Raw genomic sequence first — 26,506 nt, 5'->3', positions numbered from 1 at the left:
TCAAAATTCAAACACCTTGGAAATTCCAATGTGACCTTCGGAGGTTGTCGAGTAGTTAATCCAACATCTCGGAAGTTCAAACCAGTATATTTGTGGGCATATAAGTGCATTGAAAATTGTGTGCTGTGCTATCTGATTTTCAGTTTTGGAAATTCAATGGAGCATCTGCAGCATGTTGTAATGTTGCTAATATTGCTGGGACGAGCTGCATTCGTGTTTCCTCTCTCAGCTCTTTCCAATTGCATGAACAGAGGAAGAGTATCACTGATTACTTTCAGACACCAGGTTAGTATATGATAAACTTTAATTTTCATACACCTCATTTTTGTCTGAATTCAATCAGAGAATTTGCTTATATCTTTAGATAATTATTTGGTGGGCTGGACTAATGAGAGGAGCAGTCTCAATTGCTTTGGCTTATAAGCAGGTGTGCTTTTTGTTCAATAGGAATTATCGTATTGTTCAAAATAAAATTCTATAGTAAGATCTATGAGTAATATTTTTCCCTATCTTGTCTTTCTTGGCTTGAGAAGTTCACAAAGCTGGGGTACATGGGAGCCAATCTTTGCTACAATGGTCACTAACACCATCATTGTCGTTCCTGTTCTCCACAATGGTATCAATGTTCAACACGAACTGGCTTTACTTTTGGGAAGTGTTAGTCCATGAGTTCATTATCAAAGTTTAGTTAATAACATAGTTTTTTTTATTACAGGTGTTTGGTTTTCTGACAAAAACATTAATAGTCTATATGCTTCCGCAAAATGCAAATAACCAAGACAATCATCAAGAAGAAAAGATGCCTAAAGAAGATGCGCGTCTACCTTTGCTATCGTTCGAAGAGTCTGCCACAACCAACCTGCAACGAGCATCAGAGAGTTTTTCCATGCTAATGGAAAGCCCTGTGTATACTATACATTACTACTGGAGGAAATTTGACAATGCCTACATGAGACCTGTATTTGGGGGTCCTCGAAGCAGTCACCCAGAATGCTAGGCATATGCGAATGAAATGATCTCGTGTCGATGCTGGCCAGGATACTGGTATTGGAGGTGCATCATTTCTTGGCCAATTTTGCTGAATGTAGATTGATTGATTTGATGATTTGGTTGAGTTTTGAAAGTGTGACTGTTGCTAAACAAGTTTTTTTTTTTATTTTTTTTTTTATATATATATATTTATGTAAATGATTATCGTTTAAAGATATGAAATTTAATAAGGCTCCAGCCAATTCTGCACATACCCAAATTAATTCATGATTTTGGTATATATGGAGCTTTCATGTTGGGCATTGACAATGATAAATGGGAGATTCATTTAATTAAATTTTTTATATTTTTTAATTGATTTGAATTCAATTATAATTTAAATTCCAGAATCTATAAAGGTTAAAAAAATTATTTCTAAATTAACTTTATTATTTTTAAATTTTAATTTTTATGTGAACATAAAATTTAATATTGATTATTAACAAAAATTACTAAACCAGTTAATTATAGAATATATTTTAAAAATTATTAAATTTTTAGGCATTTGGGAATAATTATTACTTATTAGTCGCTTTACTTTAATAAAATTTCATTTAATTAAATAAATTATATAATTAATTTATATATTTTTGCTATATCTATGTTTTTCCTTCTGCACGAAGTTTAAAATAATTTTTTTACTCGTTAATGCATCTAAAGGAAAGAAAATATAATATCATGAGAAATAAATAATTTTAATTTTTAAAAATATAAGTTATATATTTGAAATTGAAATATTAAATAAAATTTTGATCCGAACAAGATAATAAGAAAGAATGAATGGAAGTAGCTGATGAGATCTTTTGTCCTATGTGGAAGGACTTGATGGTGATCAGTGTTTGGTCGGTGGATGAGAGTTAAGAGGAGATTAGAACAGAGTAATTCTTTTTCTAATTGCACTAAAGTAACAGAAAGGCTCACCCTTGGGATCTCTGTTGTTTGTTTCTTTATAGGTATATAAAAATTAAAAAATTTAGTATATTTTGTAAAATTAAAAAATTATTTTATGAATTTTTTTGTTTATAAAAATTAAATAATAATTTTTTATGTATTAATTATTATGATTATATGATGTCGCACCATCCCCTAACATTTATTTATCTAATTAGTTTATAAATGAAATTCTTCATAATGAGAAGATTTTTTTTAAAATATAGAATTGTTGCAATTTTTAAATTTAAAATATATATTTTTATAATTTATCGATTTCTATCTCAAATGAGACAGAAATCACATTAATTTTTCCCCATTATTGTTGTGAATGTGAAATTTAATTTAATATTTTAAACTGGAAGAAAAATATGATTGAGATAATTATACTAGCCTTGTCATGTTCAGACATATTTAGAATTTTAAAACAGCTTTCGAGTTTTATGGGAAAAAAAACACTTTTAGCAATTATTTGCTTAATTTATTATTACTATTTATTTTTCATTAAAAATTAGGAATTAAATGAACGATGAAATTCCATATGGGAACAAAATTAGTTACAGAAAAGGCCGATAATAAGAAGTACGTGTCCGCAAATTTGATGAGCTGGCACTCAAACACAGCGAGTCTATGGAATTATCGTACGCTTGAGAGTACCAAAACGAGCATCAATCGGTTTCAAGTTTCAAGGTCAGTTGTGGCATTCGCTGTTCTCTTGGTGAAAACCGTTCTCTCGTTCTCTTTCTCTATCTGGCTTCGCTCTCCTACGAAGAAAATTTGATCCATTCTGTCTCTCTAACATCTTCCTTTTTCTTCGTCTTTCCCTGTTTAGACATGGATATTAATACATACATGTTTATGTATAAATGGTTCATGAATGCGGCTGACAAGGTGAATCTGTTGTTTTTGGACAGCTTCCCATAGGTATGCAATGCTGGGTTCTCTTTGTTTTTACGTTTTGTTTATCGGGATTTTGCTCTTTTTTCGCATTATATGATAAAAACTTCGTGCCCATTGCCTTCTTTTTGCTTCTCCCCTGAGCCTAATTTAGTTTTTTTTTTTTTTATTGGGTTGTCTTATTTTCTCTGTTTTGTTCATGGGTTTTGATTCATTTTTCACAATGATTAAACATTATTTGGTTATACGTTTTTCGGTTCGTTTATTTGCATTACAGGCATTCTTTAAATGAACTGTTAAATGTTTGTTTTATGTTCAGTGATAGAGAATTGAATTTTGGTAATTCATGCAAGCTAAGTGACCTGCAGGATAATTTAATTACGGGTTATGGTTATTTGTATACAAGCAGAATCTGCATTTGAGTCATTGATTCTGGATTAGTTTTTTGAACTCTTATTTCAGAGACTTTTGAGGCATTTCTGTTCACTTTGTCTACCCTCAAAGATCATTTTTGAGAATTGTTAGTGTTCTCCGCGTTGGCAATTCTCGGAGATGTCGAGTTATGTGGGCGTTCATGTCTCTGATCAATCGCTTCAGAGTCAGTTCACACAGGTTGAGCTTCGCGGCCTCAAATCGAAAGTAAGTTTATGTTATTGCAGTTTTTGGTTGCCTGCTTGAATTATTGCACATTTGCATAATTTTCTTTCAATGTACAATAAGAATGTTAATGAACTTACGCTAATATTTTTGGTGGGTCCTAGTTTACATCTGTGAAGACTCAAAATGACAAAGTAACTGTCGAAGATTTGCCTCCTTTGATGGTGAAATTAAAAGCTTTTAATTCAATGTTCAATGAGGAGGAGATTAAAGGGATCCTGAGTGAGTCGTTCTCTGACATGAGCAATGAGATTGATTTTGAAGACTTCCTCAGGGTGAGTCATTAATGTCAGTTTCCTTTGTTCAGTGCCTTGTTACAAGCAAAACATCAACATTCGAATGCTTCAACTTTAACTATTTTGGAGTTGTCAGTGTGAGAAATTATATTCTCATGACTACCCAGAGGTGAGAGTGGAAGATAACATGATTTTTGGAATGGGCAGGCATATCTAGATTTGCAAGGTCGAGCTACTGCAAAATCAGGGAAACCAAAGCTTGCTTCAGCGTTTCTCAAGGCCATGACAAGCACTCTTCTTCACAACATTAATGAATCGGAGAAAGCATCTTATGTTGTTCATATAAACACCTTTCTTGGAGATGACCCATTTCTGAAGCAGTTTCTTCCCTTGGATCCAAACTCAAATGATTTATTCAATCTTGTGAGAGATGGAGTACTCCTATGGTATTTAAGCATATTATGCTTTTGTTGTGTTCATGAAAATGATAACTGCTGGGCCTGTAATTTTATCTTGTATTTGGATTCAGCAAGCTCATCAATGTTGCTGTGCCGGGGACAATAGATGAACGAGCTATCAACACAAAGCGGGTTCTTAACCCATGGGAGAGGAATGAAAATCACACTCTCTGCCTCAACTCTGCTAAAGCTATTGGCTGCACTGTAGTAAACATTGGCACTCAGGACATGGTGGAAGGAAGAGTAAGTAATTTCTTGTTCAGATTCGCATGTGCATTATATTCTGATCTAAAGGATTTCCCTTTTGTTTGTCCATCTGCTGGTTTGTTTTGCAGCATCACCTGATTCTGGGTTTGATTTCTCAAATTATAAAGGTATGTATTCCATGTGATGTTTATTTCCTGAGTTTAATTTCCTGTTAATCAAGTATGATGAGTTAGAAAATTATAGTATTTTCAAAATAACACTATTGATTTGACCTTCTAGTAAGAAATGACCTTGTGTGTAAGAAATTGGATGCTTTCTTATCTTGTAATTGATTTTGTCTTAACGTCAACTCTCTGTGGTATTATCAGATTCAATTGCTAGCAGATCTTAGCCTTAAGAAGACACCTCAGCTTGTGGAATTACTGGATGATAACAATGTAATGAAATGTTTGTTTTTGAAATGTCAAAATTTTCAATATTTTTTTATTAGTTTTTGTAGTGCTTTGAACAAAATGGGTAATTGCTACAACAATGTGTCCTCCAGGACATTGAGGAGCTTATGGGCTTGGCCCCTGAAAAGATTTTGTTAAAATGGATGAATTTCCATTTGAAGAAAGGAGGCTATGAGAAAACTGTCTCAAATTTTTCATCTGATTTGAAGGTATTGCTTCTTCAGTTGTATATCTGGTACCTATTACAATTTACAATATAAGTTGTGTTATAAGATGAATGTCTCTCGAGGCTTGAATTTAAGGCATGTACACAGTAAATAGAATCATGGCTGAAGTCTTACATTAGAATTATACCTTCTATGGAGCATGTGGGCAATTGGGATGTTCTGGTTTTCATCTGGAAAGGGATCATAAATTAGAGACTTCACTGAGGTTTAATTATTATGGGATTTTTCTTTAGAGCATAAGCATAGTAAGAATCCATCTCTATATGACTACATGAATGTTCAGAACTTATAATTAATGGTCATCCCTGTACCAGTTCTCTTTAAATACTTCTCGACTGATTGTGAGCTTAAAATGTGAAATAGTGCACATTAAGATGCTTGTAATAATGTCCTTTGCTCATACGTATAGGATGCCAAGGCTTATGCCTATCTACTTAATGTCCTCGCCCCAGAATTCTGCAATCCTGCTACATTGGATGTCACTGATGCCAGGGAAAGGGCTAAGCTGGTACTTGACCATGCGGAGAGAATGGAGTGCAAAAGATATTTAAGACCAGAAGATATTACTGAAGGTTCATCAAATCTGAATCTTGCATTTGTTGCACAAATATTTCATCAAAGGTGAGAAATGAATAATTATGTTGCATTTCCTTCTTTTCTGTTGCAACTTTGGATCAAATTCTTTCCTTTCTTCCCTTCAGTTTGGTAGGTAAAAATTGCACAATTTCTTTAACATTGAAATTGCCTAGGTTTACACTTTAAAGAAGATATTAGCATGTCATTTAGACAATCTGTTTTAAATATCAGCTAGGTGCAGCTCCTGTTCAGTGTTGATTCTGCAACTCTTTTGAGCCTACCCTTTATAAGAGTGAAGACTTCAAGTGTATCACAGCGTTGCTATGTTTTTATTTATTAGTGTCCCATAGGTGATAATTTTGCAAAAATTCTTGTCATGGGATAGGCAAAACAATAATTATTGTAAAATGCTCCATCAGCTGTTTAAGATATGCCACATTTGTGATGGCACACTTAAACAAGGAACAACTAGATTAAAGTCTGATGGCAGGATTGTAAGTTCGTTTAATTGGTCTCCTTGTAACACCTCGATTATACTTCCTTTTTTCTCCTCCTTCAAACTTTGGTAACAAGCTACTCTATGTGTTTCTTTCCTTTGTCTTTTTCCCTCTCAATTTCTCCCTTCAAGTGGAAATCATTCTGTTCTTCACTCTCTGATCATAATTTAATTTTTCAATTGATAGCAAAGGATGTCTTCTTGCAGGAGTGGCCTTTCTACAGACAGTAAAAAGCATTCATTTGCAGAGATGATGAAGGATGATATCCAGATATCTAGAGAAGAGAGATGCTTTCGGTTGTGGATCAACAGTCTTGGGATTCCTACTTATATTAACAATGTATTTGAGGATGTAAGAACTGGGTATGTGTTCTTTTTCTTAGCAAATAACTTGATATAACCAAATTTGATTATGAAGCCTGTGCTCTCAATCAGAAAATAATATTATGAATGAGTTTCAAGTTAATTGGATAATATTAGTTTGTAAAGTCTTAATGGAGTATAAATCTTACATTTCTACTTTCAATTCATCTATGATGCTTTTTACGTATGGTTTCTGTTCTTTGTTTGCTATGTTAGTGCACTATTCCTTCGTTGGTTATGTCAGAAAATAGTCATAATTTTTTAATACAGAAATTATTGAATCATAAACTTGACTGTTAAATGATTATGCATGCAGATGGGTACTTTTAGAAGTGCTTGACAAGATTTCTCCTGGATCAGTTAACTGGAAGCAGGCAACTAGACCTCCAATCAAAATGCCCTTCAGAAAAGTAGAGAACTGCAATCAAGTGATCGATATCGGGAGCCAATTGAAATTTTCCCTTGTTAATGTAGGTGGAAATGACATTGTCCAAGGAAATAAGAAGCTCATTCTTGGTAATGTCCTCAATGTAGACCTTGTTATGTAGGGTATTGATTTCTGTTTCTACAGAATCTGCATTTATTTTATTTTTACTGAATTATATGTTTCATGTTGAAAATGTATAGTAGAAATCTGAAGCACCAGAGATATGGGTAGCGAAACTTTCATGTCCTCCGTGCTACCTCGACAACCTAGAACTTCCCTTATTTTTCATTTGCTGATAATTCCTTAGAATTGGACCTGAAAAGAAAAAGCACCTTTATCATTATTAGACATAAATTTACTCCAAGTGACTACAGTATATTCTTTGTCTTTTCTCTTGTGATTTTTCACTCTGTAAAAAACCTTTTTCCTCAACTGTAATGGCTGTGTGCACTGGTCCAAATATGCGTTAAACTGACAAGATCATTTCAGCTTTCTTATGGCAGTTGATGAGATATAATATGCTTCAGCTCCTGAAGAACTTGAGATCTCACTCGCAAGGGAAAGAAATAACTGATACTGATATTCTAAGATGGACAAACTGGAAGGTTAGAAGTACGGGCAGAACTTCTCGAATTGAAAGCTTCAAGGTTAGCAAATGTTGTTATTTTACGCCAACCATCATATCCTGAACCTGTGGATCACAAATATTACAACGTATTTGCTTGTTCTAAAACTTTTTCAGGATAAGAATCTGTCAACGGGGTTATTCTTCCTTGAGCTTCTTAGTGCTGCGGAGCCTAGGGTGGTCAATTGGAACCTTGTTACCAAGGGTGAAAATGGTATGCAAGTTTGCTAGTGCCATTATTTTGGTCCAACAACAAAATTGCTTCTTTTTTTTTTTTTTTTTTTTTTTAATCTTTTCATTTCTGAAAGATACTGATGGTAATTTTTTTGTCTCCCCTTCTTCCTTGATATCAAGATGATCAGAAGAGATTAAATGCTACATACATAATCAGTGTGGCAAGGAAACTTGGCTGTTCCATCTTCTTGTTGCCTGAGGATATCATAGAGGTAGGAATGCTAGTGTGATGTACTGCTAAATTTTCCATTTTCAAATTGCAACTTTGGCAAGCCTAATGTGGTTGTGAAGATTGTACATTTTCTTGAGAGTTTAACCAATTCAAGGGTTCACCAAAATTTGCAGACTTGCAATTTATTTCTAGTCTCCAATAGATGTGAAAACTAATGCAATTTGAGTTGATGTTGTTGTGGTGGCAGGTAAATCAGAAGATGATTCTCACACTTGCTGCCAGCATAATGTACTGGAGCCTGCAAAAGGCAATGGAAGAGGGAGACACGTTTCTCTTTACTCCGGATGCATCTCCGGCACCCTCTGTTTGCGGTGAAGATGAGAGCACCAGAGCCTCTGTTTGCGGTGAAGATGAGAGCACCAGAGCCTCTGTTTTTGGTGAAGATGAGAGCTCAACTCTGGCGGGCGAGCTCTCAAATTTAAATATCGACGACACTGCCTCCGATACCACCATCACCTCACAGATGGAGAGTGAGGAAGCTCCCGGAGGAGAATGAGCGATTAACAAGGAGGTTTTCCACGACAGTGTACTGGGTGGAAGTAGACGAAAGTGAATGTACAGTGTGCAGCTAAGTCTACTTATCTCTTCCTTTGAAGCAAAAGCAAAAGCAAAAGCAAATGTGAAAAGGAGAGCCAGAGAATTCGCGTCTTGTAAATTTGGTTTTTATGAATGAAAATAGAAGCTCGATTTCAACAAGTGTATTTTATTCGGTCGGTTTCTTTACCGGGTCAAATCCAACCCGGATCTAATAATACTGAATTAAAGGAAAGTAAAGAAGGATTTTATATTTTATTATTTGAAAAGGGAAAAAATGTGGAAAATAACCACTAGTTTATGGGAGAAAATTGTTATGTATATAAAAATAGTGGGTATCCAATTTTTGTATGTAGTTAATTTTTAATACATAATTTTGTATAAAATATTATTATTTAACCCATATATATTGATTTAAGTACACACACTAATTTTAAAAAGTTACATAATTAAATTTATTTTTATAAAGTTTATGAATTAAATAATTATATTTATAAAAAATTATTATTAAAAATTAATAACGAAAAAGTCTTAAGTAAAATAATATTTAACAAAAAAATTACCTAGAATTGAACTATTTATTAATAATAATACCTGATTTTTTTTTCCCAAAGAAGTTAGATATGAAATCATGGTCAGGAGACTCGGGACCCATTCAACTAAAAAATTAATAGTTCACCAACCCACCATGTCCTGTTGACAAAAAGGACAAAAAAGACGATTGTATCATAATAAACAAGAAAGGGAGAGCCACCAGGAAGACCAGAAACAAAGAGATGGACATGGATATGGAGTTGAAGAGCTTCATCAAGGTGTGGGTTTTAGCCATAACATGCTTATGCTACTGTTACTATGTAGCCGCAAGGTTACCAAAGGGTACGTTAAGGCTCCTCTCAATTCTCCCTGTCATCTACATCTTCATCGTTCTCCCCACCAACCTCACCTCACCCAATCTCTGTGGCCCTACTGCTTTCTTTCTGGCTTGGCTTGCTAACTTCAAGCTCCTCCTCTTCTCTTTTGATCAAGCTCCCTTATCACCACTCCCTCCCAAGCTTTTTCACTTCATCTCCTTGGCTTGTCTTCCCATTCAACTCAAGCAAAAAACACATGTTCACACCAACCCATCTCCCCATTTCATGCCCAGGTCGTTGCTTCTGGCGATCAAGACCTTCGTTCTTGTTCTTCTCTTTCATATTTATAGCTACAGGCAATTTATGCATCCTTATGTCATCTTAGTTCTCTATTGCTTGCACGTTTACCTTCACGTAGAACTCGTCCTAGCCATATCTGCAGTCCCGGCTCGAGCCCTTTTTGGGTTCGAAATCGAGCCACAGTTCAACGAGCCTTACCTTGCCACGTCTCTGCAGGACTTTTGGGGTCGCAGATGGAACCTTATGGTCACTAGTATTCTGCGGCCGACCGTATATTATCCCGTACACCAGTTTTCAAAACGATTATTTGGGCCGACATGGGCATCGTTGCCAGCTGTCATAGCGACATTTTGGGTGTCGGGTTTAATGCACGAGGTGATTTACTTTTACTTAACGCGTGTGAGCCCCACGTGGGAAGTGACCTGGTTTTTTATCCTGCATGGAATCTGTGTGGCTATAGAAGTGGTGTTAAAAAAAGTGGTGAAGGACAGGTGGCAGTTGCATCGAGCCATTTCTGGGCCTTTGGCTGTGACTTTTGCAGGTGTGACAGCCTTTTGGTTATTTTTCCCTCAAATCACAAGAAATAGAGTGGATGAACAGGTGATACGGGAGTGCTCCATTTTGTTAAATTTCATAAAGCATAAAGTAAGCTCTTTTTTTATTGCTTGATGCTGTGAATGGATTTAACCAAATTCTTTATTTGGAAAATGTAAATAAAAAATTAATTTATGAGATCTCGATTGCATATTTTCTTTTTATTTATTTTAAATCATAAATATCGTATAAAAATATTACATTAAAATATGTTGAGGGCCCATTCAACTGAAATATTAATATTTCACCAACCCATAATGTCATAATAAACAAATAATTAAATGAATGCGTATAGAAAGAAACAGAAAGCCACCAAGACAACCAGAGGCCACACAGATCAGCTCAAAGATGGAGATGGACATGGGCATGGAGTTGAAAAGCTTCATCAAGGTCTGGGTTTTAGCGACGACATGCTTAAGCTACTGTTACTATATAACAGCAAGGTTACCAAAGGGCGTGGTGAGGCTCCTCTCAATCCTCCCTGTGATCTACATCTTCATCATTCTCCCCACCAATCTCACCTCCTTCAATCTCTGTGGCCCTACTGCTTTCTTTCTGGTTTGGCTCGCTAACTTCAAGCTCCTCCTCTTCTCCTTTGATCAAGGTCCATTGTCACCACCCCCTCCCAAGCTTTTTCATTTCATCTCCTTGGCCTGTCTCCCCATTAAACTCAAGCAAAAAACAGATAATGACACCAACCCATCTCCCCATTTCGTGCCCAGGTCGCTTCTTCTGGCGATTAAGACCTTCGTTCTTGTTCTTCTCTTTCATATATATAGCTACAGGCAATTTATGCATCCTTATGTCATCTTAACTCTCTATTGCTTGCACGTTTACCTGCAACTAGAACTCGTTCTAGTCATATCCGCAATCCCCGCTCGAGCCCTTTTTGGGTTCGAGATCGAGCCACAGTTCAACGAGCCTTACCTCGCCACATCTCTGCAGGACTTTTGGGGTCATAGATGGAACCTTATGGTCACTAGTATTCTGCGACCGACCGTATACCATCCAGTACGCCAGTTTTCAAAGCGATTAATTGGGTCGACATGGGCGTCGTTGCCAGCTATCATAGCGACATTTGTGGCGTCGGGTTTAATGCACGAGGTCATGTACTTTTACTTAACGCGCGTGAGACCCACGTGGGAAGTGACCTGGTTTTTTATCCTACATGGAATCTGCGTGGCTATAGAGGTGGCTTTAAAGAAGGTGGTGAAGGACAGGTGGCAGTTGAACCGAGCTATTTCTGGGCCATTGGCAGTCATTTTTGCGAGTATCACAGCCTTTTGGTTATTTTTTCCTCAGCTTACTAGAAATAAAGTGGATGAGCAGGTGATATGGGAGTGCTCCATTTTGTTAAATTTCATAAAGCAGAAAGTAAGCTCTTGTTTTATTTCATAATTCAAATTTTAGATAGATTGATTGGTTTTGGTCAAATTTGTTATTTGAAAGCTCTAAATAAAAAATAGATTTGGATTTGATTGATTAATTATTAATCATATCACATATTCTATTGAATTAATATTTTTTTTATTTCCACCACAAGTTTAATTTTATAAAGAAACGAGTAGCACGAGTTACATAGATTTAGCATAATTAATTATCGCTTTGTAGTAAGTATTCAAAAGATCTCAGGATCCATTTCGATCCTTATTTCAAAAAAAAATTATTATAATTATATATTATAAAAAAATATAATAAATGTAGATTTAAATAAAAAATTAATATAAATTCAATACAATTTGAATTTTTTAAAATTTATTTAAATAAATTTTAAGTTCAAAATTTGTTTTTTACAATTAATAATATAACTGTAGTGTATATATTATTAAATTTTATTAAAAATATGATAAATTTTGAATTCAAATACCGATTAAATTTTTTAAATATCAATAATTTATATTTTTTTATTTTTCTTAATTAACTTATATAATTAATGTAAATGATAAAAATACTATCTATTCTAAATTTAAAATAACTAAAATATTTCAATGTACAATTGAAAAATCATTATTCACAATTTTTTTTATATAGTGTATATATATATTATTATTTAAAATTTATTAACTCAATTAATTTAAATTTATGTTAAATAAATTTATTGAAAGATGAAATAATTCTCCAAAATTTTAAAGATATTTCTATATATATTCAAAGCTAAAAGTTGAGATATTTGCTTAATCGAATATTCAATATTAAAAGGTAGGACAAAACCGAATCACTCCCAACAATGGTCGGTTTAAACTATTTATTATTAAAATTGACCATTCAAAATGCGGTTTAAATATGTGTCATGGTCAGGGGCCTTTCATTATTAATACTTTACCAAACCCATCATATCATGATAAACTAATGACATGAACACATAATGAGAGAAAGAAATAGAGAGCCACCAGGAAAACCAGAAACTAAACAGATCAGCTAAAGGTTGAGATGGACATGGACATGGAGATGGAGTTGAAGAGGTACGTCAAGGTCTGGGTTTTAGCTACAACATGCTTATGCTACTGTTACTATGTAGCAGCAAGGTTACCAAAGGGTGCGTTAAGACTCCTTTCAATCCTCCCTGTCATCTACATCTTCATCATTCTCCCCATCACCCTCACCTCTGTCAGTCTCTGTGGCCCTACTGCTTTCTTTCTGGTTTGGCTTGCTAACTTCAAGCTCCTCCTCTTCTCATTTGGTCAAGCTCCTTTATCACCACCACCTCCCAAGCTTTTCCATTTCATCTCCTTAGCTTGTCTTCCCATTAAACTCATGCAAAAAACAGATAATGACAACAACCCATCTCCCAGTTTCATGCCCAGGTTACTTCTGGTGATTAAAACCTTTGTTCTTCTTCTTCTTCTTCATGTCCATAATTACAGGCAGTTCATTCACCCTTACGTCTTCTTATCTCTGTATTGCTTGGAAATGTACCTACAGATAGAACTCGTCTTAGCCATATCTGCAATCCCGGCTCGAGCCCTTTTTAGGTTCGAGATCGAGCCACAGTTCAACGAGCCTTACCTTGCTACATCTCTGCAAGACTTTTGGGGGCATAGATGGAACCTTATGGTCACTAGTATTCTGCGACCGACGGTATACTATCCTGTAAGCGAGTTTTCAAAGCGATTAATTGGGCCGAAATGGGCCTCGTTGCCAGGTGTCGTAGCGACATTTGTTGTGTCGGGTTTAATGCACGAGGTTATTTTCTTTTATTTAACGCGTGTGAGTCCCACGTGGGAAGTCACTTGGTTTTTTATCCTGCATGGGATCTGTGTGGCTATGGAGGTAGCGTTAAAGAAGATGGTGAAGGACAGGTGGCAGTTGCACCGGGCTATTTCGGGGCCTTTGGCTGTGATTTTTGCAGGTGTCACAGGCTTTTGGTTATTCTTCCCTCAGCTTACTAGAAATAGAGTGGATGACCAGGTGGTGTGGGAATGCTACATTTTATTAAATTTCATAAAGCATAAAGTAAGCTCTTTTTTTATTGGTTGATGCTGTGTTTAGACCGATGGATTTGAGATAAATCTCTTGTTTGGAAACTCTAGATATTTGTGACCACTCTAGATAAATCTCTTGTTTGGAAACTCTACATTCTAGAATATATTATCTTTATATTTTAATTTTTTAAATGTTTTTTTATTAAATTGATTTGATATAAAACATTTTTTTTTTAAATATGAATTGAAATCTACAGCTTCAAATATTTGAAATTAACTTGGATCACCTATATACATTATTTTTCAATATTTAACTCTATTTTAGACTTGTTATACCTCATGCATTAATTAAAATTTTATATTGAAAGAATTTTAAACTTAACATTAATAATTAATTAATAAACTTGGATCACCTAAATAATGCATGACCCAGTTGGTATTTCTTAAAAAAAAAAAAAAAAACTAATTTGCAGAATTGAAGCGTAAAATTTTGAGAGCAAAGTCTCATGACTGCTTTCCTTTAAATAATATATATATAAAGAGAGAAACAGCGAGAGAAATTTGCCAGGAAAGTGAATGAAAGAAACAATGGAGGGAGAAGCCGAGAGGTTCATCAAGGCATGGATTATAGCCATAATATGTCTATGTTATTGTTACTACGCAGCAGCGAAAATCCCCAAGGGAATCCTCAGGCTTCTCTCGCTTCTCCCCGTCGTCTACATCTTCATCATCCTTCCCCTTAATCTCACCTCAGCCCATCTCTGCTGCATCACCACATACCTCCTCCTTTGGCTTGCCAATTTCAAGCTCCTCCTCTTCGCCTTCGATCATGGCCCCTTGTCTCCACTCCCACCAAAACTTTTCCACTTCATCACTCTAGCTTCTCTTCCCATTAAACTCAAGACCAAGAATAACAGCAACCCATCTCCACAAACAAGCTTATTTACAAGGTCAATTCTACTGGTAGTTAAAATATTGCTCATGGCTATCATCCTCCATAGCTACAAATACAAACATTTGATGCACTCCTACGTCGTTTTCGCTTTATATTTCTCCCTCACTTACCTTCTAGTAGAAATTTCTCAAGCCATGTATTCAATCCCTGCTCGTGCTCTTTTCGGGTTCGAGCTTGACCCGCAATTCAACGAGCCTTATCTTTCTACCACACTTCAAGATTTTTGGAGCCGTAGGTGGAATATCATGGTGAGAAATATTTTACACCCAACTGTATATTTTCCTACACGATGTTTCTTTATGCCTATAATTGGTTCGTCGGGGGCCACGTTGATAGCTATCATGGCGACATTCTTAGTGTCGGGTTTAATGCATGAGATCTTATTTTATTATGTGATACGTGTGAATCCCACATGGGAGGTAACATGTTTCTTTATTTTACATGGTGTCTGCTCGGCCATTGAGGTGGCGGTGAAGAAAGTGGCGAAGGATAGATGGAGGGTGCCGGTGGTTGTTTCAAGGCCATTTACAATTGCTTTCGTTGCTGTTACGAGCTATTGGTTATTTTTCCCTCAGATATTAAGAAATGGGATAGATGATAAGGTTAGAAGAGAACTCTTAAATATTGTAGACTTCGTCAAAGGCACAAATTAAATGGTTAATCATCCTTTTCTTTAATTAGGATATAATCAATATCTTGTAATGATTTTATATATAATCAATATATTTAGAGAGTTCTTATTATAATAAAAAAGAATTATAAAAATATAGGACTTATTATAATTTTTCAATAAAAATAATTCAGAGTATATAATAAATGTTGAATGCAGCGCAAATGAAATCTAGCGATCTTTAAAGAAAAATTCAAATTTGATTTTCAGAGAAAATTGTTGGATTGATAATCATGAATTCTGAATTCCCTAAGAGGGCATCAAAATCAAACAAAATGAAAGCTTCCCTTCTTCCGAAAAGCAACCAAAGCCAATAAAAGATGCATCTTTAAATTTTAACTATTAAAATTTTGTCACGCCCAAAGGGGTAGCAACTCAGAGCTCGATTGGATGATAATGGCTGCTCCAGCATACGTGAAACAAGGCGCCTATGATTTCGATGACGATGATGATGCGACCTTAGTCTTTAAAAGGATTAGCAACTCAACTTCTAAGCAAAATCAATTAAACCCTGCCTCTAGTTGTCATCTCTGAACTCCAATGGTCAAAGCTCATATGTCTAAAATGGTAAAACCACCAGTCCATCTTCCAAGGCTTCACCAGTGAAATCTCCATTCGGAAACCCTAAAGCATCAACTTCACCTGTGATTGCATCTTCAATGAAGTGACGGGTGGCAAATCAAAAGCATCAAGTTCTTTAGATGAACATAGAAACAGGCATCCAGACATGGTGCATCTAATGTTGTTAAGGAGGATATCAATTCTGTTAAACGTGAAACTAAATCAAATACTGCTGAAGATGATCCTGAGGATGTTGTGATTTGCCATTGAAACTTATAGATAAGGTTAACTCATCAGATCAGTCTTTTTCTGAAAAGCCTAGGCTTTCTGATATATCTACAACAACAAAAATTAAGCAAATGACAATCAAGGAAGATGATGATGCCTGTGACAATGTTGTACTTAGTCAGAGAAAGAAGATGGGCTCTTCATATTAGGTGAAGCCTACTTGTTTTTAATTTGATTTGTCAATCTACAGGTTGCAACAATGTTTTTTTTCTTTAATATTTGGAAAAATTAGTATTTTAGTCCCTTATGTTATAGTAAAAATAACTAGTTAGTCACTATTTTTTTTTTAAAAAAAACACCAAATAGAACAAAAACTCTCTTTTTTTTAGTCACTAAATAATGCCAGGCTAGACCTAAATGCATGACCTAGATGGTAGTTTTTAGAAAAACTAATTTGCATAATAAAAGCATAAAATTTGGAGAGCAAAGGCTCATGACTGCTTTCCTTTAAATTATTAACATATATAAAAAGAGTGAGAAATTTGGCAGGGAAGAAAGAAAAGTGAATGAATGAAATAATGGAAGAAGTCGCGAGGTTCATCAAGGCATGGATTATAGCCATAATATGCCTATGCTATTGTTACTACACAACAGCCAAAATTCCCAAAGGCATTCTCAGGCTTCTCTCACTCCTCCCTGTCGTCTACATCTTCATCATCCTCCCCTTCAATCTCACCTCCGTCCATCTCTGCTCAGCCACTACATTCCCTCTAGTTTGGCTTGCCAACTTCAAGCTCCTCCTCTTCTCCTTGGACCATGGCCCCTTATCTCCACCCCCACCAAAACTTCTCCAGTTCATCCTTCTAGCTTGTCTTCCCATTCAACTCAAGACCAAAAATAACAGCAACCCATCTCCACAAATAAGCTTATTTACAAGGTCAATTCTACTGGTAGTTAAAATATTGCTCATGGCTATCATCCTTCATAGCTACTATTACATACATCTGATGCACCCCTACGTCGTTTTCGCTTTATATTGCGCCCACACTTACCTTGAATTAGAATTTGTGCTAGCCATATTTGGAGTTCTGGCTCGTGCGCTTTTTGGGTTCGAGCTTGACCGGCAATTCGACGAGCCTTACCTTTCTTCCTCACTTCAAGACTTTTGGAGCCGTAGGTGGAATCTCGCGGTGACAAGTATTTTACGCTCAACTGTATATTTTCCTACACGATATTTCTTTAAGCGTATAATTGGTTCAACAGGAGCCACGTTGGTAGCTGTCATGGCATCATTCTTAGTATCGGGTTTAATGCACGAGATCTTGATTTGTTATGTGACACATGTAAGTCCTACATGGGAGGTAACGGGTTTCTTTGTCTTGCATGGATTCTGCTTGGCAATCGAGGTGGCGGTGAAGAAGGTGGTGAGGGATAGATGGAGGATGCCGGTGATTGTTTCAATGCCATTTACAATGGGTTTCATTGCTACTACGAGCTTTTGGTTATTTTTTCCTCAGATATTAAAAAATGGAATAGATGACAAGATTATAAGAGAACTCTTAAATATTGTAGACTTCATTAAAGGCACAAATTAAATGGTTAATTATATATATATTGTTGATATTTTGGTCCCCTTTGGTTATTTAAATTTTCTGACTAAATATTAGGCAAGAATATGGTCCACGTGTATTAAAGTAATTGGCCCTAGGAACAATCGACAATGGCACTGAATCAAGATAATTATAAAGTAAAAATGAGTGAGTTTCATAAAAAAAAAAAAATTCAAATATTTATGTTTTGAAATTGATTTGAATCATAATAAAGAAAGTTCATTTAAGAATTTCTAATAAATAATACCATAAAATTTTCTTGCTTATGTTAATAATATCGCTTTATTTAATAACGCTAGCGGTAATTAAGAATAATGGATAGATGTTTTGATAAGGATTAGCTAAATATTTTTTTTAGAATGATTAATTTTGTGGTAATTCAAATAAATTGATTTTTTTTATTATTTAGCAGAATTAAAAAATATGAATTCAATTATTTTAAATTCTTTTATGAATTTTTTTTATTATTTAGTTGAATTAAAAAATAAGAATTCAATTATTTTAAATTCTTGTAAGAATTGATTTTGAACCGAAAGTAAATCTTATTAAAATTTTTAAGATTTTGTGATAAATGATTTCATTTAAGGCTATTTGTAATAAAATTATTTAATTAGTTATTGAGAATTTTTTTATATTTTTATATTTTATTTATTTTAATTTTAAATTTACTTATATTTTTAATTAGTAATTATTTAAGAATTTATTTTGATATTAAATATTAATATTTAATATATTTATGATTAATATTGAGAAATTTATTATATTATTTTATTATTTTTTCAAAATAGAGTCCATCTTAAATTATATTTTTAATGGTAAAAAAATTATATAAAATTTAGATTTTAAATATTATGAAAATATTAATAATGGTGTTAAAAATATTTTCAATATGATAAAAATTATTGTTATTTATAAATAAATATTTATGTTTAGTTTAGAAATAATAAAAATAATGATTAACTTTTATTATTTTTTTGTATTATATAATATCTCCTCAAAATAAGTTATGAGTTACATAACATGGTCCTGTGACAAGTATCTGATAACTGGAAAATGCGGTCCCACCATAAGAAAGGGAGATTCAAACACTTTAATACCGGGATTATTGTTAAGACTCGTCTTTTTCTAATAGGCTGAGTCATGGCACAGTGTTTACCATTATCAATGTTGGCGGGTCATTGCCCTAAATCGTTTCATATCATGTTCGGCCAAAAGATACCTCCCATTCTTCAAGACTTTAAAAGGCAAAGGCAAATTTGAACGGGAAGAAGATGTGCAGAGACATTTGAAAGTCTAAAAACCTTTCTATCATCCCCTTCCTGATAAGCCCACTAGTTCAAGGCGAAGTTTTATTTCTATAGTTGTCAGTGACAAAGGAAACAGTTTGCACGGTACTTATTCGAGTAAAGCCTAGTATACTATGCTAGTCAGGTGCTAAAGGGGGCAAAGTTGAACTACCCTCCTCTCTAAAAATTAGCGTTCGCAGTTCTAATATCAGCCATAAAATTATGAATATACTTCGACTCACATACCATAGAAGTCAGAACAGATTACCTTTTGAGGAAGGTTCTACACAAACCAGAGCTGGAGGTTCAAGAATCATGATCCTGTTGCAATCTCAGACAGGGATAAAACTTCGATATGCGGTCAAACTTGCCTTCAATGCCACCAACAATGTAGCCGAATACGAGACTATAATAATAGCCCTAAGAATCATCAAGGAATTAGGTATATAAAAATCATTATTTGTAGTGACTCACAATTGATTGTTAATCAATTCCATGAACAATTAAAAGTTCGAGAACTAAACCTTAATAAATATGAGGAGAAGGTTTGGTCCCTGATGAATAGGATTAAAGATGGGCGGGATATCAGTGAACTTTTCCAGGTGGCCAGAGGCAATAATGAAGATGTAGATCTTCTAACCAAGGTGGCAGCGGCGAGTGAACAACACTTGACCCAACAGTTTCAGTTTGAAGAATTGCACAATCTAGCAACGGAAGTGGAAGAGTCCTTTCCGACAGAAGAAAGGGAATCATGGATGACGCCAGTATATAAATTCTTGACACAAGATGATCTTTCAGTCGATGAATTATCAACCAAATAGGTAATAAAAAAGTCTTCTAAATACGCACTGATTAAAGGTTGGTTGTACAGAAGTTCCTCGATACATCTATGGCTGCCATGTGTTACCGAAGAGAAAGGTCAGAAAATCTTAAGGGATATCCATGAAGGTGATTGCGGGAGCCACGAAGGAGCATGAACAATCGCTCAAAAAGCATTTAGACAAGGATATTACTGGCCGATGATAATAGAAGGTATGAAGTAGCTTGTCTAGAGGTGTCAAATATGCCAAGTACATGCAACCATCCTAAGGACTCCAAGAGAAATGCAAGCAATCATTAGAAGTCCCTAACCTTTCTTTCAGTGGGGGATAGACACCCTTGGCTCGTTCCCTATGTAATATCCGGCTAAATTTCAGCGTCAGAATTCTAATCTTCCGACCGAATCTCCGTTGAAAACCAGAATCTCGAAGCTGGAATCTCTTTAGAAGGGTAAAATAAAGTTTTCTTAAAATGATTTTTGGTTTTGTGTTAAAAGAAAGAAAAGAGTTTTAAAGGAAAATTTTTTTCGAGCAAACCCCAGGTTCGGCCGCCGAAGGTGATTCCTCCATGCTGCCACGGGACTTTCCTGTTTGGCCGCCGAAGGTGATTTCTCCAGCCACCTATAAGAGGCCTTCAGCCCGAAAATGAGAGAGCTTTCTCTCCATTTTCGGGCAGAGGTAAGTCATTGTCCTCGCTTTGATGCTCTTGTTGTTTTTCCTTCAATTTTCTCAGAAAATTCATGAGTTTTTCTTTATTTTTGAAGATTTGAGTTTAAATCTAAATTTTAAACCTTGGAGACCTTCGGAGATTGATTTTCTCTCATATTCAAGTTTGGGTTGCTGCTACCTTTAGATCTCTAAGAAGTAAGTCTAAATCTTTGCTTTTCCTATATTTTAAATAAGTTTTAAGAAAGGGTTAAGAGTTATTAATGCATAAAATGGTTAAATCTAAAGTTTTAGGATTTGAGTTAGGTTGATGATGAATGTTTTCTCTTGTGTTGTTTTTGTTGTTGCTTGATGGGGATTAGACTAGTTTTTATGTCCCTTATGCATGTTGAGTGGGTATGAATGTTTATGAGTAGTTGGGTGTGAGGATCGGAGTGTTTGGTGGCTTTGTGCATAGGGCAGAATCGGGTTCTGCCTTGCTAGAAAATCCAGGTTCGGTCGTCGAAGCAAGGTTCGGCCGCCGAACCTACTTGTGAAGGCAGCATTTTGGCAGCCTAACCTGCCTGCGAAGGTTCCAACCTTCGGATCTGTATGGAGTTTAGACCGTCGAACCTGCCCCCGAAAGTCCCCGACTTTCAGATCTGTGTGGAGTTTAGGCCGCCGAACCTACCCCCAAAAGTCCCCGACTTTCGGATCTGTGAGGGACCTTCGGCAGCCGAACTTGCTGTCGAAAGTCCCCTGCCCAGCCTTCTTTGCTTGTTTTGTATGCATGCTTCGGTATGTTTTAGGAGGTTTTTGGTGTTGGGAAATCCCGAGATTAATTGCAACCCAGTTGCGCAGCGGAAAAATAAAATTTTGGATTTCCTTTCCCAGAATCCGAGTGCTCCGTTTAAATCAAAAGAAAGATGTGAGACTAACCTGTTAATCTCGTAGTGAAGATACACTGGCGGACTGATGGTGCTGCCTTTTCAAACGAACACCCTCTATGGTATCCACACGAACGTCTTCTATCCTTCTAGAGTGCTAGCTCTTTTCAAGATGGATAGATTATGTGCTCTATGTTCTACAATCTTTTAGACTGAGTTTTCTCAAAATTTTTTACAACCCAAAAAAAACCCACCTACTCAATCTGTAGAAGGAGTATTTATAGGCCTCAGTCTTTTTATTTTCCCACAACTCTTTTCCTAAAAGAGTTGTGCTTAGAACCCACTATCACAATCTCACAGATACTCAAATATCTTTATGTGATAGAGTCCTTTATCTGTAACACTTACAGATAGACTGCAGATCTTTTAAATATTATTATCTCATAATAATAAATTATTATTATTAATAATAATAACACTTATTATTATTAATTATATTAATAATTAATATTAATAATAATATTAATAATAATAACACTTTATTATTATTAATTATACTAATGGGCTTTTAGCCCATTAATATAGCACATCAACAACGTTCTTGTGTGTGACCCAATAGGCTCATATTAATTGGCAATAGGCCCAGTCCAACAAGGCCTATAAGTCATAAGTGGCCTCTAGCAAGACATTATGACTACCCAACTAATATGAGGATCAATAGTCCGATAAAGCCTATTAAATAGAACATGTATTAATCCCTTTGTCTCACGATATCTAGTTTGAACATAAGTCATGGTCAATGTCAAACTTATAATGTTCAAACTTATGATTTCTCGATCTCTAAGTAGACTGATAAATTCAAATGATATTGATCACACTATCAATTCATTTGAGCACGGCCATGCATTTCTCAGTCTCACTCATCGAGGGGCCCAGAAGATATCTCTCTCATAGAGAGGGACAAATCCTATCTTGATTGTTCATTTTCCTCTACATAATTTCTATTATGCTCAATCATAACCTTTATGATTGTCCGATTAAAGACAACGTTTGATTATGTCAAAACATAACAGTCCTTATGTTGGAAACTATGACAATCTCAAGTCAAAGGATTAAGACATAACTACTTTGAGATTCACTTATGACAATGACCCATGTAGTGATCTCAATGCGGGTCCATCCAATACTTTGTTCTCTAACAAGTATTTATGATTATTGATTTATATCAACATATACATAATCATCTCATGATTATCAATCAATAATCATACTAGTTATATTTTATTATTATCAACATAATAATAAGTAACCAGGGATGATAATCATTATTATGTAACATGCAAACAAATAATAATGATAAAAACCTCTTTTATTAATAACCAAAATGACATACAAAAAGGTCCAAGATAATGGCCTAGGGCATATACACTAACAATCTCCCACTTGCACTAGGCCTAATCATATAAGTATCTAATACCCATAGACCTTGCGTGCTGATCATGCTTGATCTGTGAAAGAGGCTTGGTCAGTGGATTTGCAATGTTGTCATTTGTGTCTACTTTGCATATTTTGATATCTCCTCTATCAATGATCTCTCGAATAAGGTGATATCACCTGAGTATATGTTTTAGATCTCTGGTGAGATCTGGGCTCTTTTGCCTGTGCTATGGTACCGTTATTACCATAATAAAGGTCCATAGTTTTTGCAATGCTGGAAACCATTCCCAACTCTGAGATGAATTCCTTCAACCAGACTGCCCTTTTAGCTGCATCTGATGCTGCTATATACTCAGCTTCTATTGTAGAATCTGCTATAGTACTATGCTTGGAACTCTTCCAACTAACAATTCCACCATTTAAATTGAATACGAATCCTGACTGCGATCTGAAGTCATCTATGTCGGTTTGGAAACTAGCATCTGTGTAACCACTTACAACTAGCTCGTCTTCCAATCCTCCATAAACTAGGAATGCATCCTTAGTCCTTCTAAGGTACTTTAGGATATTCTTAACAGCTGTCCAGTGACTCTCACCGGGATCTGACTGATATCTGTTTGTTGTGCTCAAGACATATGAGACGTCTGGTCTAGTACATAACATGGCATACAAGATAGATCCAATAGCGGAAGCATAAGGGATCTTATTCATCCGTTCTCGCTCATCAGATGTCATAGGACATTGATTCTTGCTAAGATGAATACCATGAGACATGGGCAAGAATCCTCTTTTGGAATCTTGCATGCTGAACCTTTTCAGCACCTTGTCAATATAAGTACTTTGACTCAGACCGATTATCCTCTTGGATCTATCCCTATAGATCTTAATACCAAGGATATATGCAGTCTCACCTAAGTCCTTCATTGAAAAAGAATTCCCTAACCAAGTCTTAACCTTTTGCAAGGTAGGGATATCATTTCCAATGAGTAATATGTCATCCACATATAGAACTAGTAACACAACTGCACTCCCACTAACCATCTTGTAAACACAAAATTCATCTTCATCAATGAGTAAAAGTTCACGATTATCAGTCATGAGAAATCCATATCTCTCAGGCTGATGACGTGTCTCATCAGATCTGCATGGGACTTGTGTCACCCTTTTAGTCTCCACAACTGTTTGTGGTACTGGAAGTGGTTCTACTGGCGGTTCAATGCTCTCTTGTGGTGCTTGAGTTTTCTCAAGTCGCACTGTACTCCCACTGAATCTCTGAGAGATAAATTCCTTTTCCAAAAAGGTACCATTTCGAGCAACAAACACTTTGTTCTCTGAGGGAGTATAGAAGTAGTATCCTTTGGTTTCCTTAGGATACCCCACAAAATTGCACTTGATAAATTTTGGAGCTAACTTATCTGAAACTGGGCGTTTCACATAAGCCTCACAACCCCAAATCTTAATGAAAGACAAACTGGGCACTTTCCCAGTCCATAACTCATATGGTGTCTTTTCAACCGCTTTCATGGTACTCGGTTCAGAATGAATACAGCTGTTTCCAAGGCATAACCCCAAAATGATAAAGGGAGATTTGTTTGACTCATCATAGATCGAACCATATCTAATAAAGTTCGATTTCTCCTTTCAGAAATACCATTCCATTGTGGAGTTCCTGGAGGAGTTAATTGTGAAACAATTCCACAGTTTTTAAGATGTTCATCAAACTCTTGGCTCAAATATTCACCACCTCGATCAGATCGAAGCATCTTAATAGTTCTACCAAGTTGATTTTGTACTTCATTTTGAAAAGTTCTAAACATTTCAAAAGATTCATGCTTATGTTTCATTAGGTAGACATAGCCATACCTATTGAAATCATCAATGAATGTAATGAAGTACTGATAACCTCCCCTAGCACTAATGCTTATTAGGCCATATACATCTGTATGTACTAAGCCCAATAAGTCTGAAGCCCTTTGACCTTGTCCAGTAAAAGGGTCCTTTGTCATCTTACCTAGCAAACAAGATTCACAATTTTCAAATGATTCAAAATCAAATGAATCTAATAAACCATCTTTATGGAGCTTAGATATGCGATTCTCGTTTATATGACTAAGACGACAGTGCCATAAATATGTTGGGTTTAACTCATTTGGCTTAGTTTTCATAGAAGTTATGTTATAGATATTGCTGTCTCTAGAATCATCTAGATAAAGGACATAAAGGCCATCATATGAATTTGCAATACAATAAAGCAAACCATCTTTATTAATGGAACATTTCTTATTCTTAATGAGAAATGAAAAACCTTCATCGTCCAAAACAGAAATTGAAATAATATTCCTACTCAAAGTAAGAACATAAAAGCAATTGTTCAAAACTAACAAAAGCCCATCGGGCAAAATAAGTCCCTACAGCTATGGCAGCAACTCTTGCTCCATTGCCTTCACGTAGGTCCACTTTGCCCTTTCACAATTTTCTACTCCTTTTGAGATCCTGCACATTTGTACAAATATGAGAACCATATCCGGTATCTAATACCCATGAAGTAGAAATAGATAAATTAATATCTATAACATAAATACCTGAAGTCGTAGTCTCACTACTCTTCTTCTTCTTGTACTCATCCAAATAGAGTTTGCAATTTCTCTTCCAATGCCCTGGTTCCTTGCAATGGAAGCAGATTCCTTCCTTAGGAACTATTTCCTTAGGAACTTTTGCCTTGGATTGCCATTTAGGCTTGCCTCGTCCCTTAGGCCCATTTCCACCTTTAGACTTGGGCTTCCCCTTATTTTTCATGGGCTTACCCTTATTGACATTCAAAATTTGGGTAGGCCTTTTCTTAATATTTACCTCAGCTGTCTTTAGCATCCCATGCAACTCAGGAATGGATTTCTCCATATTGTTCATGTTATAGTTCATGACAAATTGAGAAAAACTGCTAGGTAAAGAATGTAGGATCAGATCCGTAGAAAGTTCTAAACTCAAAGGATAGCCAAGCCTAGCAAGGTGATCAATGTAGCCTTTCATCTTTAAAACATGAGCACTAACTGAATCACCTTCAGCCATTTTGCAATCATGCAATGCAATGGTAGTTTCATACCTATCCTGCCTAGCTTGTTGTTGGAAAGCTTGTTTGAGATGGACACTCATCTCATAGGCCTCAAGGTGCTCCAGATCCTTCTGAAGTTCTGGGCACATAGTCGCCAACATAAGACATCCAATGTCATTAGAATCATCCATATGCTTCTTATGCTTATTCTTAACAGCATTAGTAGCATCAGCAGGAGGTGGTTCAGGGATAGCTTCATCAAGCACGTAGGACTTTTTCTCTTGCTTGAGAACAATTCTCAAGTTTCTAAACCAGTCAATAAAATTAGTCCCATTTTCTTTCAGTTTATCCTTCTCAAGGATGGATCGCAGTGATAAGGTGGAATTGTTATTAGCAGCCATAATAATCTACAAAAATATGCAAATATAATTAATTTAATAAACAAATTAATATTGAGGTGATAATAATCTCCCACTAAAATATAACCCTCAAAATAATAATAATATTTTAGTGGGCTAAGATCCATATTTCACCTATTTCTAAGTCAGCTTTGGCATGACGCTTAGAATTAAGTTATTTAGGTAGGTAACCCCTTACCAATTACATCTAATGT

General features: G+C 35.4%; 6 protein-coding genes across 7 annotated transcripts; all 6 read left to right on the top strand.

The window, feature by feature from the left end:
- The first annotated feature begins 2,677 nt into the window (after positions 1-2,677).
- On the top strand, positions 2,678-8,839 carry LOC110611126 (fimbrin-1). Of its 2 annotated transcripts, XM_043954703.1 has the most exons (15): positions 2,678-2,883; positions 3,321-3,495; positions 3,618-3,788; positions 3,957-4,195; positions 4,279-4,450; positions 4,543-4,581; positions 4,783-4,851; positions 4,959-5,075; positions 5,503-5,714; positions 6,373-6,528; positions 6,845-7,044; positions 7,445-7,602; positions 7,698-7,794; positions 7,935-8,026; positions 8,234-8,839. In XM_043954703.1, exons 2-15 carry the CDS (start codon positions 3,409-3,411, stop codon positions 8,540-8,542), a joined length of 2,118 nt encoding a protein of 705 aa, XP_043810638.1. In that variant the 5' UTR covers positions 2,678-2,883; positions 3,321-3,408; the 3' UTR covers positions 8,543-8,839. The 2 variants fall into 2 exon arrangements, with proteins under 2 accessions (XP_043810638.1, XP_043810639.1); XM_043954704.1 differs by having other exon boundaries at positions 3,319-3,495; positions 7,935-8,376.
- A 406-nt stretch (positions 8,840-9,245) lies between these two features.
- LOC110612074 (probable long-chain-alcohol O-fatty-acyltransferase 1) lies at positions 9,246-10,476 on the top strand. The gene has a single exon (XM_021752734.2). The coding sequence runs from the start codon at positions 9,357-9,359 to the stop codon at positions 10,398-10,400; it is 1,044 nt and encodes a 347-aa protein (XP_021608426.1). The 5' UTR covers positions 9,246-9,356; the 3' UTR covers positions 10,401-10,476.
- Positions 10,477-10,577: 101 nt separating this feature from the next.
- On the top strand, positions 10,578-11,811 carry LOC110610981 (probable long-chain-alcohol O-fatty-acyltransferase 1). The gene has a single exon (XM_021751066.2). The coding sequence runs from the start codon at positions 10,611-10,613 to the stop codon at positions 11,721-11,723; it is 1,113 nt and encodes a 370-aa protein (XP_021606758.2). The 5' UTR covers positions 10,578-10,610; the 3' UTR covers positions 11,724-11,811.
- Positions 11,812-12,514: 703 nt separating this feature from the next.
- Positions 12,515-13,897, top strand: LOC110611639 (probable long-chain-alcohol O-fatty-acyltransferase 1). Its single transcript, XM_021752028.2, has one exon. The coding sequence runs from the start codon at positions 12,756-12,758 to the stop codon at positions 13,800-13,802; it is 1,047 nt and encodes a 348-aa protein (XP_021607720.2). The 5' UTR covers positions 12,515-12,755; the 3' UTR covers positions 13,803-13,897.
- A 329-nt stretch (positions 13,898-14,226) lies between these two features.
- Positions 14,227-15,355, top strand: LOC110611640 (probable long-chain-alcohol O-fatty-acyltransferase 1). The gene has a single exon (XM_021752029.2). The coding sequence runs from the start codon at positions 14,324-14,326 to the stop codon at positions 15,353-15,355; it is 1,032 nt and encodes a 343-aa protein (XP_021607721.2). The 5' UTR covers positions 14,227-14,323.
- A 1,384-nt stretch (positions 15,356-16,739) lies between these two features.
- On the top strand, positions 16,740-17,756 carry LOC110611641 (probable long-chain-alcohol O-fatty-acyltransferase 1). The gene is made up of 2 exons (XM_021752030.2): positions 16,740-17,098; positions 17,150-17,756. The coding sequence occupies exons 1-2, from the start codon at positions 16,740-16,742 to the stop codon at positions 17,754-17,756; spliced, it is 966 nt and encodes a 321-aa protein (XP_021607722.2).
- Positions 17,757-26,506: the final 8,750 nt, after the last annotated feature.

Source organism: Manihot esculenta, chromosome 3 (genome assembly GCF_001659605.2).
Source record: "Manihot esculenta cultivar AM560-2 chromosome 3, M.esculenta_v8, whole genome shotgun sequence".
NCBI classification, from domain to species: domain Eukaryota; kingdom Viridiplantae; phylum Streptophyta; class Magnoliopsida; order Malpighiales; family Euphorbiaceae; genus Manihot; species Manihot esculenta.
This window is presented reverse-complemented; position numbering and strand designations above follow the sequence as displayed.

Coding starts and splice junctions, on each gene's coding strand:
- LOC110611126 (XM_043954703.1), top strand. CDS start 3,409: ATGTCGAGTTATGTGGGCGTTCATGTCTCTGATCAATCGCTTCAGAGT. Junction 4,196..4,278: donor AGAGATGGAGTACTCCTATG/GTATTTAAGCAT, acceptor ATTTGGATTCAG/CAAGCTCATCAATGTTGCTG. Junction 4,451..4,542: donor AGGACATGGTGGAAGGAAGA/GTAAGTAATTTC, acceptor TTTGTTTTGCAG/CATCACCTGATTCTGGGTTT.
- LOC110612074 (XM_021752734.2), top strand. CDS start 9,357: ATGGACATGGATATGGAGTTGAAGAGCTTCATCAAGGTGTGGGTTTTA.
- LOC110610981 (XM_021751066.2), top strand. CDS start 10,611: ATGCGTATAGAAAGAAACAGAAAGCCACCAAGACAACCAGAGGCCACA.
- LOC110611639 (XM_021752028.2), top strand. CDS start 12,756: ATGGACATGGACATGGAGATGGAGTTGAAGAGGTACGTCAAGGTCTGG.
- LOC110611640 (XM_021752029.2), top strand. CDS start 14,324: ATGAAAGAAACAATGGAGGGAGAAGCCGAGAGGTTCATCAAGGCATGG.
- LOC110611641 (XM_021752030.2), top strand. CDS start 16,740: ATGGAAGAAGTCGCGAGGTTCATCAAGGCATGGATTATAGCCATAATA. Junction 17,099..17,149: donor CAAATAAGCTTATTTACAAG/GTCAATTCTACT, acceptor CATCCTTCATAG/CTACTATTACATACATCTGA.